Source organism: Camelus ferus, chromosome 25 (genome assembly GCF_009834535.1).
Source record: "Camelus ferus isolate YT-003-E chromosome 25, BCGSAC_Cfer_1.0, whole genome shotgun sequence".
Lineage (NCBI taxonomy): Eukaryota > Metazoa > Chordata > Mammalia > Artiodactyla > Camelidae > Camelus > Camelus ferus.
Window position 1 is genome coordinate 21,173,359 of NC_045720.1, and position 19,632 is coordinate 21,192,990.

Below are 19,632 nucleotides of genomic sequence, written 5' to 3' on the forward strand. Positions count from 1 at the left end.
TTTTCATTGATAGATGATGGTACATTATGGGACTAAACCACTATTTACTTATATTGTGAAATCTCTGATGAACATTTGGGTTCCTGGATTTGATTATTATAAATAATGCACCTCTGAACATTTTTATAAATATATTCAATGTACATCAGAGAAAATGCCTAGTAGTGGAAACTTTGAGTTGTGTATATGGAGAATTTCATTAGATAGCTGACAATAAGTTTTCCAAAGTGGCTGTATTAATTTACAGAATTATCAAGGAGTATACAGGAATTCTAGTTATTTTGTATCCTTTCAAAACTTTTATGATATTGACTCTTGTCATTTTAAATTTTCTGGTGTGTGTGTAGTAGAGAATTATTGTGATTTTAATTTGAATTTCCCTGATGACTCTTGAGTTGAGTTGAGTGCCTTTCTTATGTGTCTATTGGCTGTTGGTTCATCCTCCATTGTGAGACTCCAGTTTTAGTCTTTTGTCTTTCTATTAACTTAATTGCTTTTTCCTCAATGATTTGTAGGTGTTCTTTATATGTTTTGGATGAGCCCTCATCAGATATGTATACTGGAAATATCTTCCACTGTATGCCTGGATTCTCTTAGTGAAATCACTTAAAGAATAGAATTCCTAATTTTAAAGTATTATAATGTGCCTATTTAAGAAAACTCTGTCAATCCTAAGGATGTGAAGATGTTTTCATTTTATATTATGTTTCAAAATCTGAATTGTTTCATCTCTTATGTTTAAATCTATGGTTCATCTGGAATTAATTGCTGTGTATGGATATTCAATTGACCCAGCACCGTTTAATGAAAAAGGTGTTCTATTCCCACTGCTCTGCAATGCTGCTTCTATCATAAATCAGGTGTTTGTGTGTGTGTTTCTGTGTGTGCGTGCACTTATGTGTATCTTTCTGAAGCTTTTATTCTGTTTCATTGGATTACTGGTCTGTATTTACTTTTAGTTCCTCATTGTTTTCATTAGTGGAGCTTTATAGTAGTCTTGATGCTGGCTATTTAGCTTTATTTTTATCTTCAAGATTGTCTTAGTTATGCTTAACTATTTTTTGCAGTTCTACATAAATTTAAAAAATAATCTGCCAGTTTATACACATGTGTATCCACATGTACACACATGCATACCTGCCTGATTTTTGATTGGTATTATACTGAAATCATTGATTAATCTGAAAGGAATTGACATTTTTAGATTACCAATTTGAAAACATGGAATATCTATTTATTTACATAGAATTATATTTTCTCTCAAAAATATCTACAAGTAGAATTTTATCAGGCTTTTCATATTTCAATATTTTTGTTCCTAGATATTTAAAATTTTATTTTATTAGTAATATTTTTTAAAATTTCAGTTTCTAATTGTTCAGTCCTTTCCCCTCTCCCCCACAAAAGAAAAAAAAAATGTTCAGTGCTAATATATTTTTGTATATTGCCCATGTATTCAATAATCTTTCTAAATTCATACATTAAGTTGTATATTTTATCTGATGATTCTCTTGAATACTCTATGTATATAATTCTGTCATCTACAAAAAATGAAATTATACTTCACTGAAGTTAAATATGGAGGAAAGTCTAAAAATTAGCTATAATTCCCTCCTTCTGGATACTGTATAGCAATAAGCATTTTCCGGTTATGCTCTCCTTTTTATTATAACACTTTTGACCTGCAATATACACTTTTTTCTTAAAATTTGACAGTCTTTCTCATCCTTCTACTTTGTCTTGACTTTTTGTTCCAATTATCAATTATCTTGTTTTGAGGTAGTGACATGTTCCTTTTGTTTTCTTTTTATTTTACTCCATAGATGTCTCAGAGATCAGAATCTGATTTGAATATCAGTTTAAATACTTATATTCTCTCATTTATTTCATATTGAATTCAGTAAATTCATAAACCCCTACTATATGTCATACTTTAAAAAATAATACAGATATGATATGAACAAAAATAAATACAATCCCTGCCTTTATAGAACTCACAAATAAGAGAAAGACAGAGATTTCAAATACCCACATGGGAAAAAAGAAAAAAAACATTCTTCCATCAACATGTAGCCTCTAAGGGCACCCAGGGCCACAACATCCAGGTAGCATAAGGAGAAGAAAAAACTGTGGATGATCTCATGGGAAGTTTTTATCGGCAAAGCTTGCAGTGGTAGTTCACTTCTCTGACAGTCGATTCACCAGAATTCAGTTACGTAGCCTAACCTAGATGTGAGAAGCACTAGAAAATCTGCTGTTGTTGAGAAGCTGCCTCCCAGCAGTAACTGCATATGTGGAAGTAGAACGAGAATTTTGGTGCTTAGCTAGTTGTTTCTGCCACACCAAGATACTAAGAAACTTGTGCTTCTTATATTTGTGGGTTTTTAGTTTTCATTCAGTTTGGAAATCTTTTGGCCAATTTATCTACAAATACTTTTTTATGCTTCCTCCCTGCCCCACAACCGTTTTGGAATTTCAGTATCATTTATATTAAGCTGCTTCATATTTTCCTACAGGAGAAAAATCTATTAAGTTCTTCTATTCTCTGTGCTTCATTTTGAATAGTTTCTATTGCTCTGTCTTCAAGTTTACTATGTTTTATTCTGTAGTATCTAATCTGCTGTAAGGTCCTTTGAACAATTATTTTTATTTCTTATAATATATTTTTCATCTCAAAGTTTCATTTGGTTATACTTTATATCTTCCCTTCCTTTTATCACTCTGTTTAGTGTTTACTTTTTCTATAAAGAGCTATATAGTAAAATTTTTAGACTTTGCTTGGTGCATATGGTCTCCATGATATATTAATTTTCGACTCTGATTTATTTTTCATTTGTTTTTACAATCTCTTAAAATTATAAAAATCATTCTTAGCTCTCAGGTTGTATCAAAACAGGGCAGAGGCTAGATATAGTAGAATATAGTTATAATATCTATTTTATAGTCCTCATCTGCTATTTCTATCATTTGCATCATTTTTAGTCTGTTTCTATTGACTGATATTTCTCTGAGTAATGGGTTATATTTTTTCTGCTTCTTGATGTGACTAATTGTTTTTTACTGGATGTTGAACATTGTGAATTTTAAGCTGTTGAATATCTAGATTTAGTTATTTTTCTTTAAAGAATCTTGGGCATTTGTCTGTTTTATAGTGAAATTAACATTTGGTTATTTATGTCTTTTGAGGTTTGTTTTGAAGTTTTGTTAGGACAATTCTAGAGTTACCTTCACTCTAGAAATGGTTTAGCTGCTCTACTGAAAGTGTATTCTAATTTTTCTACTGAATATACTGGTTATTTAAAAAGGACTCTCCACTCTACCTGGAGGAAATTGAAAATACCCAGTCATGTGTGCTCTCTTAGATCCATTCAGATCACAGATCCCTGGGCTCTCTTTGCCTGAGAATGTCACCCTTTGCATGAGTTTGTTAGTATTTAGCAAATACCTAGGAGACCACTATGCAGATTTTGAACATTCTTTTTCTGCAGAGCTCCCTTTTTTCTGGAATTCTGTCTTACAACTTACAGGCATTTTATGCTCCCTGAACACTGTCTACTCATCCCAGGGAGAATACCATGTTTTATTTAATCCCCTCCTTGGTCTATGGTTCTGAAAATACTTCTAGACAAAAAGTCAGACAGTTATGGGGCTCTCCCTATTTGTTCCTCTCCTATCTGGGATCATAGTTCTGTATGGCCCTAGTCCAGTGTTTGAAAACTGTTATGTTTGAATCAGTTTTTAAGATTTTTTGAAGAAAAGGTTGTAAATTTGCTCCTGTTGTTCTGTCATGTCTCCTTCATTAAAGATTTTATTTTTTCTCCAAATATTTAAATAATTCAAATCATCATTGAGTGATTTATTGTTTTATTTTCTTTTTTGGAGATCCTGAGAAGTATTTTAAGCTGAATAAAAAAAGTCCACATATTTATTACTTTCCTCAGTGCATTAACTTACCCTGTCATATCTAAACATATCTCTTAGGAAGGTAAATACAAATTAAGGTGGAATATTTGCTCAAAAGCATATTAAAGTATTTATGAATAAACCTTCAGTGTTGAGATGTCATTATAGTTAGCTTTCTTTTCCTTTTCATAAGGGGTTCACTTGGATAAATGATGAATGTTTTTCTTCAGGTTATTATAAATCTGTTTCTCAGATAAATTTAATTTCATGTTTTAGTGTGAAAGGAGCTGAAGGAGCTGGACTGAGAAATAAAAGTGATGAGAACCCTTTAATTTTTCTTCATAATCATCAGTGATTTAATTTTTTTTTAACTTGGAACATTTCCTTGTTGTACCTTGATATATATTTTAACTACCCAGTTGCTCAATTTTCTTCTCTATGAGAAAACATTTTCTCCCTACACACAAAGATACATGAGGCTTAACTCTTAAACAAAGCTAGCTATACTGCTGCTCTGTATATATAATATAGTAGATAATTTATGAGTATAATATTAAATAATTTGTCTAATTAAGAGGTAGAAAACAGTGATGACTATCTTGAGAAAGAAAAAAAAGCCTCACATAGATGTCAGTTTTACTTGAGTCCTGGTGGAATGTTGAGTTTTAGCAAAGGAGATTTGCAGAAAAATTTCCCATGATAATATCTCAGATTGAATTGAATGCTTAGCATCTGGAATTGACCAAGTGTACGTGTCTTCCACAATTTATAGTTGATTTCTTTTTGTGATAAATAAGCCTATTTCCTGTCACATTTCCTCCTCCTCCCTCCATCCCTAAGCTTTTTCAGAAGAAAGTAAATAGCAAGGTAGAGCATAGTATGAAATCAGTATCTGAAAAGGTGTGTTACAGAAAACTGTTTTAGGTGTTTTTTGAAGCTGTCTTTTTTTTTTTTAACTGCCATATTTTGGGACAATTCCAATTCGTTTTACCTTAAATGAAATGTATGGTTTTATCCTCAAAACCAGAACAAGGTAATGTATTTCTAGTGTCTAAAAAATACATGTCACAGAAATTAAAGGTAAAGAAAATTTAATTCTATTCAAATAAATTTCTGAAAATTGCTGAAATGTTTCTCATCTTTGCATTTAAATGCAACTAATTTTGATTTTATCTTGTGACTTTTTCACCTGCTCTATAGATAAGAGATGAAATGATATTGTTGATCAAGTTTACATAAATTCAGTTATTTTAAACTATAGAAATAGGAGTTATTTGATAATAGATTTATAATATTATAAACAGTTAAAATTAAAATTAGTTTAATACATTTTAAATTTAACAGACATAGTTTTGGCAAGATAGTTTATCTTTAGCAAGCAATAAAACATGCAAAAAATTGCCCAGACTCTTGATTCAGCCTCCTAATCTGTATTCTATGTTATATTCTCTCTCTTTCGTCTTCGCAGAGCAGCCAGAATGATGTTTTCAAAACTCAAAACCAATCATGTCATCTCTTTGCAGAAAACCCATCAGTAATTTTCCACTGCTCTGAATAAATTGCAGTCTTGTCATAAAGGTCCTGAAAGTTTCTAGCCCCTAGTTGCCCTTTCACCTTGTTTGGTACCACTTGGCAGTGACACACATATTTTCTTTCAGTTTGGAGAATGCCCATTTCCTCCAAGCAAAGCATAAGTGTAGTAACTCAGAACAGTTTTCCTTCTCTTAATACTTACTATTCACCATTTAGGTTTCTAAATCACCATTGGTTCATCAAAGAACTCTTTTTCCTGAATTCTCTAACTAGTTCAAAGCTCCAGATATACAACTGTCAGTACTGTATGCTTCCTCTTCAAGGTACCTGACAGAAATGTAATTTTATATTTTTATTTTGTCATTTGTTAAGAGCCTTACTCTCTACTAGACAGAATGCTTTAATGAGGGCAGATATAATGCAGATTTTTGATCATCACTGTAGCAGGAAAAACTAACACAGTTCCTCTTGGTACTAAGAGATCTCAACAAGTATTTTTTGAATAGATGGCCAAATGAATACACTTTAAAATTCACAGGAAGTTTGTACAAGTAACCAACATGATTTCATGTGTATATTGAGTCTGTTAAAAATTATTCTGTTGACTAACCTTTGGTGAACTCTGCCCTTTCTATGAATCTTGGGACGGAAGTTACTGCAGACAACACTAATCAAACAGACAAGCCTGACGGCCAAGACAGAGTGATGGTAAAAGAATAAAAGTTCTATCACTGACAGGATTTGTACTAGCTCAGTTTGGCCAGAGACCAATGTTACTTAGCAGAGAGAGCACAGCACTAGATTTAAGGGTTTCATGGTTTGTCCTAATTCTGCCTTTCACTTGTTCTGACTCTGCTATAAGATAAAACTTTCTGTTTAGGTAATGATTCTACTGTAAGAGTCTATTATCACAGAAAGTATATTGGTTTTTGTAAATATTGTATTAAATCCAGGCCAAGTCACAATACAAAGGTTCTAGCATTCAAGTAGGGCCACCTAGCTAAAATGTTGTATATGTAATCTGTATTAGAAGCAGACTTTACTTATTTCACAATTTGGTCAGATCCTGATTTTTATAATAGTTTCTGAACAATAAAGAGATCAAATAGGAGTGCTGAACAAAGAACATGATATAAGAATTGGCAAGACCATTGGTTTGAATGCTGGAATATCTCAATTCCCATCCTTGTTTTCAAGTACAAGTTAGTCATACTTTTGGGCTGAAGTTACTTTGCTATAAAATTAAGAATTTCCCTGTAGTGAGCTATCCTGTGATTTGCTCTCCATTTCATGTGTCAGGAGTTTGGTATGACTTCTCTCTTATATGAACCTTGATTACTTTGTAAAGGACACCATGCAGAGAAACTGATTTGTTTTCCCTGGAGCTTGGGGGAGACAGTGTATTAAGACCATGGCTGAAATACTTAAATGTTTGTTGCAAACCCAGAGGGTGGCATTTGGGAAGAAACTGCATTTCCACAGAGGATAAATAAATGGGGCATGTTTTCATTTGACCAAACTAAGGACTTTTGTGAGGGAGTTCTGGCCTGTAATTTTCTTAGATCCTGCCCAAGAAGCCCACCCAGGAGGATAAGGAGACATAGTTGGAAAGAGGGTGGAAGGATACCATTTTATACACATGGTATGAGGTAGAAATTAAACCGCCAGCCAGAGAGACACATTCATCCACAACGAGGGAACTGATCGGGATACCTCTGAGAGTCCCATGAAGAGGCTCATGAGCAAAAAGAACCATGTTTCTTTAATCATTTGCCAAAACTCTTGGAAACCAGGACCAAATCAGTACCAGGCAAAGAAGATTCATGTTTCTGGATCCCTTCTACTTCTAAATCTAGGCCAAATCATAGACAACTATGTATGTAGGGGTGGATGAACATAAATACTCAGAGGGGAACCCCATGGAAGAAGAGACCACTTCACTGTCTCACCTCTGCCCCATGTGCTACAAGCCCAGCTAGGGGGAGCAAAGAACTGTAACCCAAATAAAGTCTTTTTTTTTTTTTTTTTTTTTTTAGTGAGTTTCTAGGACTAAACATATTAATTGATGAATTGATATTTTTGAATTAAAAACATGGAGGAATTGTTTTTCTTTAATCTGAGTATAAATTGAAATGTCATGTTTCTATCTGAGATTTTATGTAGAGAAGGGAAATAAATAGCTCACAGAGCTGGTTTGAGTATGTTGTGTATCAGTTGCACTATATATAATAGTGTAACATTTTATTTCTGAAGCAGTATTCAACCTTGGTTTTGGTATGGAAAAGACAGAGCAGAAGTAATTTGCAATTGGGGGTTGGGTGCAGCAGGACATGTTCACCAGGGGTTAAAGTTAAGTATTGGAGAAGGCATTTGTGTTCTGGCAAGAAAATTTGTAGTAATGTATCTCACAGTGTAGACTGGGCCACTAGTTCATTCTAATTACTCAACAAACTTAAAAAAAAATAAAGAGGACATGCAATGAAAATAAATACAATATTTATAATAATGTGTGATGAAAATTAAATATCTTTCAAGAGTAATATATTTATGGTTTTATTTTATGAATTATGGAGTTAAGTGAATAAAGAGGGGGCAGGAAGAAGCTAATTTTTAAAGTTAACTTATTTATTTTTGAGGTATAATTGATTTAAGAAGCTAATGTTTCTGATGCATCAATATAGTATGAAAATTATCCCTAGTACAAAAACATGTTGCCATTCCCTGCCCATTGTGGAGTTAAACAGGGTGCTGCACATCTCTATGTATTAAAGTTACAGAGTATTAGCTACTACATCAAATAGCAATTGGTCATTACAAAACCAGGTATTTCCTCAGACATTTGATTTGAATTAAAGGAATTCTCTGAGTGGCTCAAGACAACAACATAAATTTTGAAGAAATTTATTGCACAAATAAACTAGTAACTTATTGACTGGCCTGAATACTGTTATGACAAGACACATTTTATATCTTCAATTTCTTTATAAAACAAGGAGCTTTATCTTATGTTTTAACACTAAATGCAAATGGTTATGTAACGCCTCTGTTAGCATATACCATTGGACAGAAATAGACACATGGAGAATCTGTGACTCCTATTGGGAAAATGAGAACCATAGGTCCAATGTTAATAGAAACTTTCCAAATAGAAGAAAAGTAAGATTATTTAGAAAGTTCTGAGCCACCTACAGTATGGTTAGAAGATAGTTTCTATTGACCTAGCATTGATGTTATTGTACTTATAATATTTTGTATACATATATCATATGGATGCCTAGTGAAATATACTTACACTGTTTAATGGAGTCATTAGGAATATGTTACTAAAGTTATGTTGTTGAATATATTATTGAAATTACTATATTATTTCTCTCTAAAGTTTCCTAGATATGTGATGTATCTTTATTTAAATTGTATTTCCACAAATAATTTCAGTAGCTTTTTAAATACTGCAATGACAGAAACTATATTATATTCTCTCTTAAATCATTTATTCGGTACATAGCTACATTAAGGAAATAAAAGCAAAGTTCAACACTACTGTGAACATGAAAAAAGTAATGATTTCCCATCATAGACCTTAGGAATGATGTTTGTTTTGTTTTACTCACTTTATCACCTAGTCAATGAAAAGAAAATCTTGATTTTATTATCCTGAAATCTAATTGGAGTATAGGTTTTTACTTACGTTCATTGCTATTTCAACCAATAGTTATAAAATTGTCAAGATAGCATTTGTATTTATACATGTGCTTAAAATTTTTTCATCGACTTCTCTTTTAATATTTATTAGTATAATTTGTATTTGGTATCACAACATTTGTACTATTATTTTTATCCAGTAATGTTAACAGAGTTTCTTTAATCTCATTTCTCCTAATGACTTATATCTGAACATCTCATCTTTGTTTTCAACAGCTGAAGATGCATGTGGAGGAACAATGAGAGGATCTAGTGGCATCATATCGAGCCCTAGTTTTCCTAATGAGTACCATAATAATGCTGATTGCACTTGGACCATTGTAGCAGAGCCTGGGGACACAATTTCACTCATATTTACTGATTTTCAAATGGAAGAAAAGTATGATTACTTAGAAATAGAAGGTTCTGAGCCACCTACAATATGGTAAGTAGATAGTTACTATTAACCTAACGTTGATGTCATTGCCTGAGACAAAACTAGGGATCAAAGAACAACATATGTGGGCTTTTAAAGGTTTACATATTTAAAGGGACTTATAGTTGCAGGAAAATTATAAGGGGCAGCTGTCAGAGCTGGGGAATATTTTTGGAGATAGGATACTGATATATATATATGTGTATATATATATATATACACATATATATATATATAAAATAGAATTTTGAAAGATGAAATTTTTCTCAGTTTTTTTATCAATCAATGAAAAGTAATGTGATTTTATCAAAATTTGTGTATGGAAATAAGAGTTTTTCCTAATGGAATCTACAGTTGTGTTCTTTAGTATACCCGTTCTTACTTGGTGGTTCCTTTCAAATTAATTGAATAGTCTTGGAACTAGTTTACCTTTGTTTTGTAGATAGATCTTTTATGTGCCCTCTTATCTGAAGGCAAAAATTAAACACTGTGATCTGAGTGAGTACGGTGTGTTTCTTTAGAGACTCAATACAAGATGTAATGAAAACTGCAGAGTTTTCAAGATATAATGTATTTTTAAAGAAAATATTTCTTTACGCTATTTAAAAAATTTCAATGTACCAGTAACACTGAAGTGTAAATTGGAGTCCATAATTGAATGAAGATTGGTGAAGTAAGGATATAGGTAATCTCTAGACTAAAAGGGCCTTTTAAGCCATGTAAAATATTTGAAAAAAATAGTGGGAATTTATTAAAAGGTTTTCATCAAAAACAATTACATGAAGAGGTTTGAATTTTCAAATGCTGATTCTTACTGAGGTGTAAAAATTGATCTGAAGTGGGGCTGGATTAGCTGTAGGAGGATCTCTTAAGAGGTAATTACTGTAATCCAAGAAAAAACTCCTGGTAGCTTGGGTTAGGATGGTACTGATGGAGGTAAAGAAATAGAACAAATTGAGAGATATTTATGAGGTATAATGAAAAAGACCTCTGTAGTGAATTGAGGCTTGATAAAGAAGGTTGTGTTCAAATAAAACATTTTCTGAGTTGTATAAATTGAGAAAGGCAGGAAAGATACTGAGTTGGAAAATGTTGAAGGAAGGTCAAGTTTGGAGTGGGAATGCTATGATTATTGAGAGTTGTTTTAGATACATTTAGTTGGAAGTCTCATTGCGACACACTATTAAAGCCATCTAAGACAACAGTATCTATCTATCTATCTATCTATCTATCTGTCTGTCTGTCTATATATATATGACTCAGAAGCTCTGATTAGAAGCATAATTGATATGTAGTTGATATTGATGATAACTGAACCAAAAAATATTGATAATATTGACTAGACAGAGACAGGATGGTATGAGAAGTTAAGAGAGTACTAGGACTGAGTCTGAAGGCTCAGGTTTAGGAGGATAATCCAGCAAAGGAGACTGAGACAGAGAGAGAGGAGGAAATCTAAGGGAATAAAGTATCACAAAGAAAAGGGAAATGTGAAGAAGAAAGAGTAAGACAACATTGCAAATTTCTGCTGAAAGGACACTAGGTAAATGTTTTTCATTTTGTTTTTGGTTTTTTTAAAGCATTCAAATTTGGCTGGGCTTTAGAAAAAGTACCGAGCTTAATACATAACTTTTTTAGATGAGATAAAATAACACACTTAGCTATATCCACTTTGTGTGTGTGTCTGTGTGTCTGTGTGTCTGTGTGTGTGTGTGTATTTTCCTTTAAGTTTCAGGCCCTTAGTATTCAGGGTTATGTAACTTTAACTCTTCCCATAGTAATTTCATACCTAGGCGCAATGAAACTCAGCAGAATGATGGTTTAAAAAATGTTAGAGAATTCAAAAACTATTGTTTTAGAAATTGCTACTTCTACAGTGATACATATTTGAGTCATATCAAGGTGGATGATAATGTTATGAATTTTCCAGTAATTGTATCTTTTGGTGTAGAGGTGATTCCATTAAAAAAATGGAAATTTTTAAACTTGCAATATATTTGACTACTAGAAGAAAATTAGAAAACAGTATTTTGTGGCACTTGTTCCTCTGTTACCACTGAACTCTAGAAAGCAAATCTAACACATTTACTCTAGGGATTATAATATAGCCATTTATGTTCATATACTTTGTTTTCGGATTAAGCTTTCTTAGTAATAATTTATATGTTTTTCATCTATAGGAACACCTATCTGTATGTTTATAAGTTTCTAGAACAGTGTAGCTTGTGCAGTAGTAGTATCAGATCTATAAATTGTTCTTTTCTCCATAATCTCCTTAAATGCCACTTTACTTATTTCCCTCTTCCTCAGGAAGAAGATAGCAAATAAGAAAGTAATTGTTTTTCTGTCCTTTTAGATTAGTGTTACAGTAAACGTTTAGGTAGACTTGTCAATATTCTGGTTATAAAATATAAACATCAGCAAGGTCAGTTGGAATTTTTCAAGAGAATGATACAACTTCCCAAATTATATTATATTTTTATAAATGCAAATTTAAAGATAATAATGTCAATAAATTAATAACATTGTATGTAGTTATTTAAATGTCATAAACATATACTTTTTAATTGTATGGGTTATAGAACTGATGTATAAAATGAATTGTGAATAATTAAAACTTTAAATCTAATTCTGGCCCTCTAATCCTTTTATATCTTTTATCATTCTCATATCTTTTGAAAGACATGGTCATCAAAATGGTGGAGTAGGGTAAGAAAGGTCAGGAGAGCAGTAGTGGGGTGATGGGAGTGTAGATTACTTACCTGAGAAGTTGAGATTGGAGCAAAATCTTGAAGGAAGTAAAGAAGTTAGCTAAACAATGAGCATTCCAGGCAGAAATGACATCTAGAGCAAAGTACATAATCGTGAGTGGGCCTCGTTGTGTCATAGGAACAGCAAGGATGTCATTGTGGCTACAAAAGTATTGCCATCGGTGAAAATAGTAGAAGAGAAAGAATGTTAATGGGGCCCAGATAAAGATCTATATTTGGCTTTTAGGTGAAATGTGAAGTCATTAAAGGGTTGTGAGCACAGGAGTGATTGGACTTATTTTTAAAATGATAATTCTGTTGAAGAAACTAAGAAAGGAAAGGTAGAGAAACAGATACTAATTGTAGTAATCTAGGTGAGATACTATAATTGTCAGGATAAGAAAGTAGCAGTGGAGATGATGAGAAATTGTTATGTTCTCAAGATAAAGTTAAGAGAATTTCCTAACTGATGAATGTGAAGTTCAAGAAAAAGGAGAAGCAAGGACAGCTCTAAGACTTTTGACCTGAGGAACTGAGGGATGAAATATCCACTAACTAATATTGAGAAGGCTGTTGATGAAACATTTTTGGAGAGATGATCTTGAGCTTAATTTTGGACGTGTTAAGTTTGAGATGGCTAGTAAACATTCAGATGAAGATTTCAAGGAGGCAGTTGGATATATGTCTTCATGCAGAATTAAAGGTGTGGGATAGAGATCGAAATTTGGAAGTTTAGAAGGTGAGTGATTATTAAATTTTAAAAAAGAGAGAGAAAAAGACTGAGTTCTGAGAAACTCCAATGCTAAAAAGTCAACAAAGCTAGGAGGAGCTGGTAAGAGTTTAAAAAAGAAGAGCTAATGAGGTAGAAGGAAAACCATGAGAGTGCTGTTCCCTGGAAGCCAAGTGAAGAAAATATATCAAAGAGAAGGAAGTCGAATTGTGTCATATGCTAATAATGAGCCAATAAGATGAACTCTGAAATAATCACTGGATTTAGTAATATGAAAGTCATTGATTAATGTGATGGAAAGAGTTTTATGGTGACAGTTTTATTGGATAATTTTAAGAGCGAATTGGAGAAGAAAAATTATAGACAATTAGTATAAATAAGACTTCCAAGGACTTTTTTTTTTTTTTTTTTTTTGTAACCAAGTTGAACAAAGAAGTAGGGCAATAGCTAAAGGAAAAAGTAGAGTCAAGAGGGTTTTTTTTTTTTTTTTTTTGGTTTGTAAAATTTTAGTATGTAAAACCATGTGTTCATGCTGCATGCTACTGGGAATTATCTGCTAATGTGCAAAAAATTGGTGATGGAAAGATGAGGGAGAATCTCTGGTGCAAACTGAAGCAGTGGAGATAATGAAAACAATCTTCCCTTTAAAAAATCTGTTTGTGAAAGGAAGGAAGGAGGAAAAACAATCACAGTAACTAGAGAGTAAAGCAGACCACAAAAATGAAGATTAAAAGGTTAAGTAAGGAACTACCCCATGACAGAGGTTATAAGGAGTTAAATCAATTTGTAAGCTCTGTATGTAGAAATAAAAGAGCAAAGGCTTGTTATCAGAGTAGAACAAAGAGGAATGAGTGATTGAATATCACTGACAGTAACAAAGAATTCTATAATAATTGTAATTTTTTATACTGGATGACAGAAAAGATATAAACATAATACAGGTGTACACATATATACAGATATATGTGTATATATGGTATCTCTTTCATATATATGAAATATGTGTATATATATTATATATATATATATATATATACACTACTAGTTCCAAATTTAGCAGTATTTCTCAAATGGTGTTTTTATAATATGTACATCAGAATTACTTGTAGCATTTGTTAAGGTGTAGTTTCCAAGCTCCCACACAAATGTATTGACTTACATTCTATAGGCATGAAGTCAGTAAATCTGCAAACTAGATGATTCCAGTGCATTGCTATAGCAATTAAAGCAATAAGTTTGATTTTATCAGTATTGTAACTCTGTCATGTAATTGTCCTATAAGCCATCCCATGAGAGCTGAAATATTTCTTACTGCTCAAAAAGCTGAAGATCAAATTAACATGATATGTCAAGTTAATTAAGCTATTTTTGTTTTATATACATGTATGTGTATGTTATAAATTCTTGTAATGGATAGTACAAATGTTGTGCTAGTGAATCAACAATTGTCTAAACAAGACAAATAAACTAGAGGCAACAGGCCATAATCTTCATTCTGCCAAAGTAAGTATCATAAATACTAATCCTATCAAACAGGTGCTCCTGTTTACTACTACCTTATTTCTGACAATTATTATACTAAAACATGCAATGAAGCTGTGGTTTTCCATTACTACTTACCTATAGTGGTAAAGTAGTTTGATTAAATATTTGTTATGATTCTATAATTTTGAATTAATGTTTCTATTATTGTAATAAGAACATTTAACATGAGATCAACCTTCTTAGCAAAATTTTAAATGAACAATAAAGTGTTGTTAACTACAGGCAGTGTTGTACAGCAACTCTCTAGAACTTAACCATCTTTCAGAACTGAAACTTTAAACCAGTGAATAGCACTTCCCTATTTTCCCTCCCCAATCCACTGGCAAATACCATTATACTATCTGCTTCTATGAGTTTTACTATTTTAGATACCTCATATAACTGGGATCATTCAGTATTTGTCCTTCTGTGACTGGCTTATTTCACTTAGCATGATGTCCTCTAAGTTTCATCCATGTTGTCTAATATGGCAGGATTTCCTTTTTGTCTAGGGCTGAATAATATTTCTTTATATGCATATGCTACATTTTCCTTATCCATTTTTTTATCATGGTTGCCTCTCTTTAGATAAATTAGTGTACTCATAAAATGATTGAACCAGAAGGGATTTTAAGGATCTAGCTGCTCAGTTTTCCCCCTTTGAGGGGAATGAATCCTGAGGCTCATTGTGTATATTGAAAATTCAAGATGAGAATTCAGATCTCCTAATACTTGCTGCAGTATACTTTTTGATTAAACTACTTCTTGTTATTTTGCATACAAACAAGGCTTTCTTACAAAAATATACTTTATGTCAGCAAACCATTTTAAAAACCTGAAACTTTGACATATAAAAAGTACTGTATGGATTAATGTTTTATAATAAAGCCTGAAGTTGCTATTATAGTTTGGGTTGGTACTTAAATATAAGATTGCTTTAAAGAGCCATTCTTCTAGATATCTAAGAATGCCTACTATGGTTAATCTACCATTTTTCATACCTTTAAATATATTTTTTCTGCCTTAAGGAAAACTTGTTGGGTGGTGTAGCAAGAAGAGCTATCAATGTATGCAGATCTTGTTCATCCATTAAAAAATTGCATAATAGATGAAACCAGAATTAATGCAAATACCAGATGACCACTGAGAGAAGGGTTTTCAAACGTTTCTAACCATACCACTTCCATTTAAATGCAAAAGATTTCTACTCTGACTTATTAAGGAACAAAAAATTAGTTGTTAGATATGTCTCACATCTTTGATATAAAACCAGTTACATATATAATAAAAATATAAATGTCATATGTATATATATATATATTATATATATATAGCTGTTTATGACAAATTTGAAGTTATCCTAATTATTAGCATGGAAAAGAAAAATACATTAGTGCTGTTTTTATAACTAATAACCAGACCTTAAATTCATTATTATACCTTTATTAAATAAATTGCATTTTTAGTGCAAGTGCAGAAGCAGATGAATACTACTTCTGCTTTTAAATTTAAGAAACTCATTTACCTATATAAAATATTTTAATTATGAAATGCACTCATCAAAAATATGTTTCAATTTCAAAGGGAATAAGGTGTCAGATCTGATTCTACTTTTTTATCTTGTGTGATCATTCATAAAGACTCTAAAACTGTACACATCTCTCAAATTAAACCATAGCTCTATATATGAAATACATGACTACTTTTATGATCTTATTTAATCCATGGAAATCAAACACCAATTGTTTGTCACTATTGTCCATGAAGAAGTCCCATCATGCACTTTTTATAATTCCTTGCTGTCCTCATCTTCTTTCTAATAAAGTATTCCTATAAGTGTTGCTGAGAGCTACAACTCTGAAACTCTAAACTTTACTGTTCTTCTTGCTCACTGTCTTTACCTTTTTTTAAAATTTATCAGAAATTCTAATTCTTGCCTAGTTCATTTTATGCATTTTTCTTCAGTTTATTAACCTGTGACTTAGCCTTATCCAGGAGACATTGCTCCATTTTGACAGGAGGAAAGTGTGAAGGAAATGTATCTGTATATAAGTATATGAATGGAGTGACCAGAAATTGAGATACAGTCTTTCTACTGATTTCTATTTTCTCCATGACAAAGGAGTTAAAGTCATCTGCTGAAAGTGAGGGGAGGTGATAGGTTAAGATATTTAAGGAGAGTGGATTATTTGAAATAGCTTCTGTGGAGAATGAGAAAACAAGCAACTAGGGAAGTTGAAGGATTGCTGCACAATGTTTTGAATCTGGTTGGGGTTTTAAAACATGAATCTGTAATGGCAACAAATTATGAGCTTTGCCTATTTCTACAACACTACTTAGCAGCTTAAATCTAAGTATAATAAGGCAGGCACTGGCATTGCTGGGTCATGCATTATTAGTACAATGGAGGAGATTGAAGGTATTGGTAGAGCATGTTGTGGAGAGGGAAGGAAATGACTTTCAACAGTTTGCTTCTTCTAAGCACACTGGTTTAATCCATATGTTTAATCTATAAATTAGTATAAACCATTTATTCCTGAGAACTTTCATTAAAAAAGTAAATGCTAGTTGAAAATATAAAAATCTGTATAATTAATATAGATTAATAAAATAATAAAGATTATTATAGGTATAATAAAGATTTTAATGATATATAAATTATTATATACTGGTATACATGTTTCTAACACACAAATAGACTGAGTTTTTTATGAACTTTGAAATAGGTCACATTTGCCCATTTTAACAGGACATTTTTCTGAATGATTTTACTCTAGTTAAACAAAATGGAACTATAATTTCTGATTTATCATTACTTTCATAACTCAACATCTGTAACTCTCTTCCTTTTTTAATATAATAATTTTCATAAGCCTAGTCTATGCCTAACTTGATTAATCCCCATATATGGAAAATGATGTTATGTTCCTCCAAAAAGCTCTTACAGGGAAATTTTTATCCCCAAAGTGCTTTTTACATCATAGATTCCAAAATAATAGTCAATTCATATAGAATTATTTACATACAAACCACAGCATAAAAGTTAAACCTAAAACCTATTTTGAACTGACTTCTATTTTAGCAGTGGTAGACTTTGTTTAAAATCATACGTGTCTGCAATGCCTCTTGTTGCTTCAGTGACTGATCTTTTTGCTGAAAACTCATTTTCTGTTCAACATATCTTTAACCCACATACTTTAAATACATTTAATAGTCATAATGGTTAGAAAAGTTAGCCATTTTCTTATTTTGTTGTTTTGTTTTGTTTCCTGGGCTAAGCATGGAACAGTAGAGAAAATTAATGTATCCTGTAAACCAATATGAATTTTTCAATTCAAGAGAAAGCAGATGGGAGACTCAGGAGAAGGTACAAAATCAAATTACAAGGGTATAATAAAGGAAGGCTTGGAGACTTTAGATATATTTGCATTGTACCACATAAACCAGATAATTTTAATAATATTCAGCTTCTATATTTGAAATTAATGGATATTTAAAATGAATTTCCATTTATTATCTCTCATGCAGTAAAATATGTTTAGGGTTGTGTCATCCATGTATTCAACAAGATAAGTATATATTTCTTTTGTTTTCTAGAAGATAAAATGTAGATATTCAGTATATCATTAGCTTTATGATCTGGAGTATATAATTCATTTTCAGTCCAAAATCCTTTTGGGTAAATGAAAAATAAGAGCTTACTCTGGAATTTTTCTCTAGGAAAAAATGTCTTTATTTAGGCTGAAGTGATTGGTTAATAATTTCCTAAATCCCTTTGGCATAGCAGTGATTGTCTGGGAGTAAGAAAAAAGATTACTTAATTGTTCCAGGAATACTGTGAGCCCAAATGAAACAATATAAGAACAGAGAAAGAAGCAAAGTTCATGTTGAGTGAAATTTATGTATTGAGATGGGAGAGTGGAAATAGCATAAAAAGTCAATAGGATACCAAGAAATCCCCTCAGGGAGTTATCAAGGAAAAGATATTCTCAGTGTTCAATATTAAGATACATGTTCAGCTGGGTTGAAATTTAATCCCTAATCCCAGTTTTGTGGGAAATTATCAGCAATTGAAATCTATTGGGATCAGCCTGGAACCATGGAAAAACTCACCTCCACCTGACATGTGATCTCAATGTGTGCAATTATGGAGTATCAAGGAAAGTTACAAACCTGTCTATCTTCTAACCGGTTTGTAAGTTTTTCAAAAAAGGAAAAATATTTTTCTCCCTCTGAATCCCTGCCTTATGGTACAGAATGTGTTGTGCAGTTTTTCAGGGAATAGTGTGTTTAAACCATAGGTGTCTGAGGGGTGGGAAAAAATAAAGAAATAAACAAAGCCATGTGTATTAAATTATAAAGGATCTGTAGTTAGAAATGGATTTTTATAACTTATTTTGTTTTTTTAAGCAGTGTTTTCAATTAAATTAGAGTTTATAAAAATCCTCGAAAGGATACTGATTCAAACTGGAAATTCAGTGATCAAAGAAAATTTAAGTCGTGCTTACAATTTTCTAAAGAAGTAAAATAGACTGTCACTCAAAGAAAGACTAGATAAATGTCATCTTTTAAAAACAAACATCTATTTTTTCAAGTCTTTTTCAGTTGCCTGTATTCTTAATAAGTGTAAGTAAAATCATTATATTAAGTAGAAATATTTTGCTAAAGCCCTAGATAAATTATAAATATTCAGGACATATATTCTTAATATTAATATATAATATATTAGAAATACACATAGAGGCACACATGCTTCTAATAATGTTTTTAGATTTAATTTGTCTTTGTCATATCTATTTTTAATAAAATTATTATCTTTTTACTACCTCTTTCTTCCACAAGTCTAATTTATCAGCCATCTAGAATGGTAAATTTTAAAACTTCATGGATTTTACTTTTTGAAATCATTCTCTGTTTCTGTAGGGGTTGATTGAAGGAGCATGACAGGATGGGATATTATTAAGAATCACTGAGTGCTGTTTAGCTTCCAAGAACCTTTTCAGAATGAGAAAATGGATTTTGATAATCAACAAAACTGATTATCTGTCTTGTTAGAGCAGAGTAACATTAACCAA

At 31.7% G+C, this 19,632-nt stretch overlaps 1 protein-coding gene across 1 annotated transcript in view; it reads left to right on the forward strand.

The window, feature by feature from the left end:
- CSMD3 (CUB and Sushi multiple domains 3) overlaps nt 1-19,632 on the forward strand; it is a 1,015,135-nt gene that overhangs the window by 318,444 nt on the left and 677,059 nt on the right. The window contains 1 exon segment of the mRNA XM_032468125.1: nt 9,355-9,562. Within this exon segment, the coding sequence (XP_032324016.1) occupies nt 9,378-9,562 (185 nt within the window). The 5' untranslated portion in view covers nt 9,355-9,377.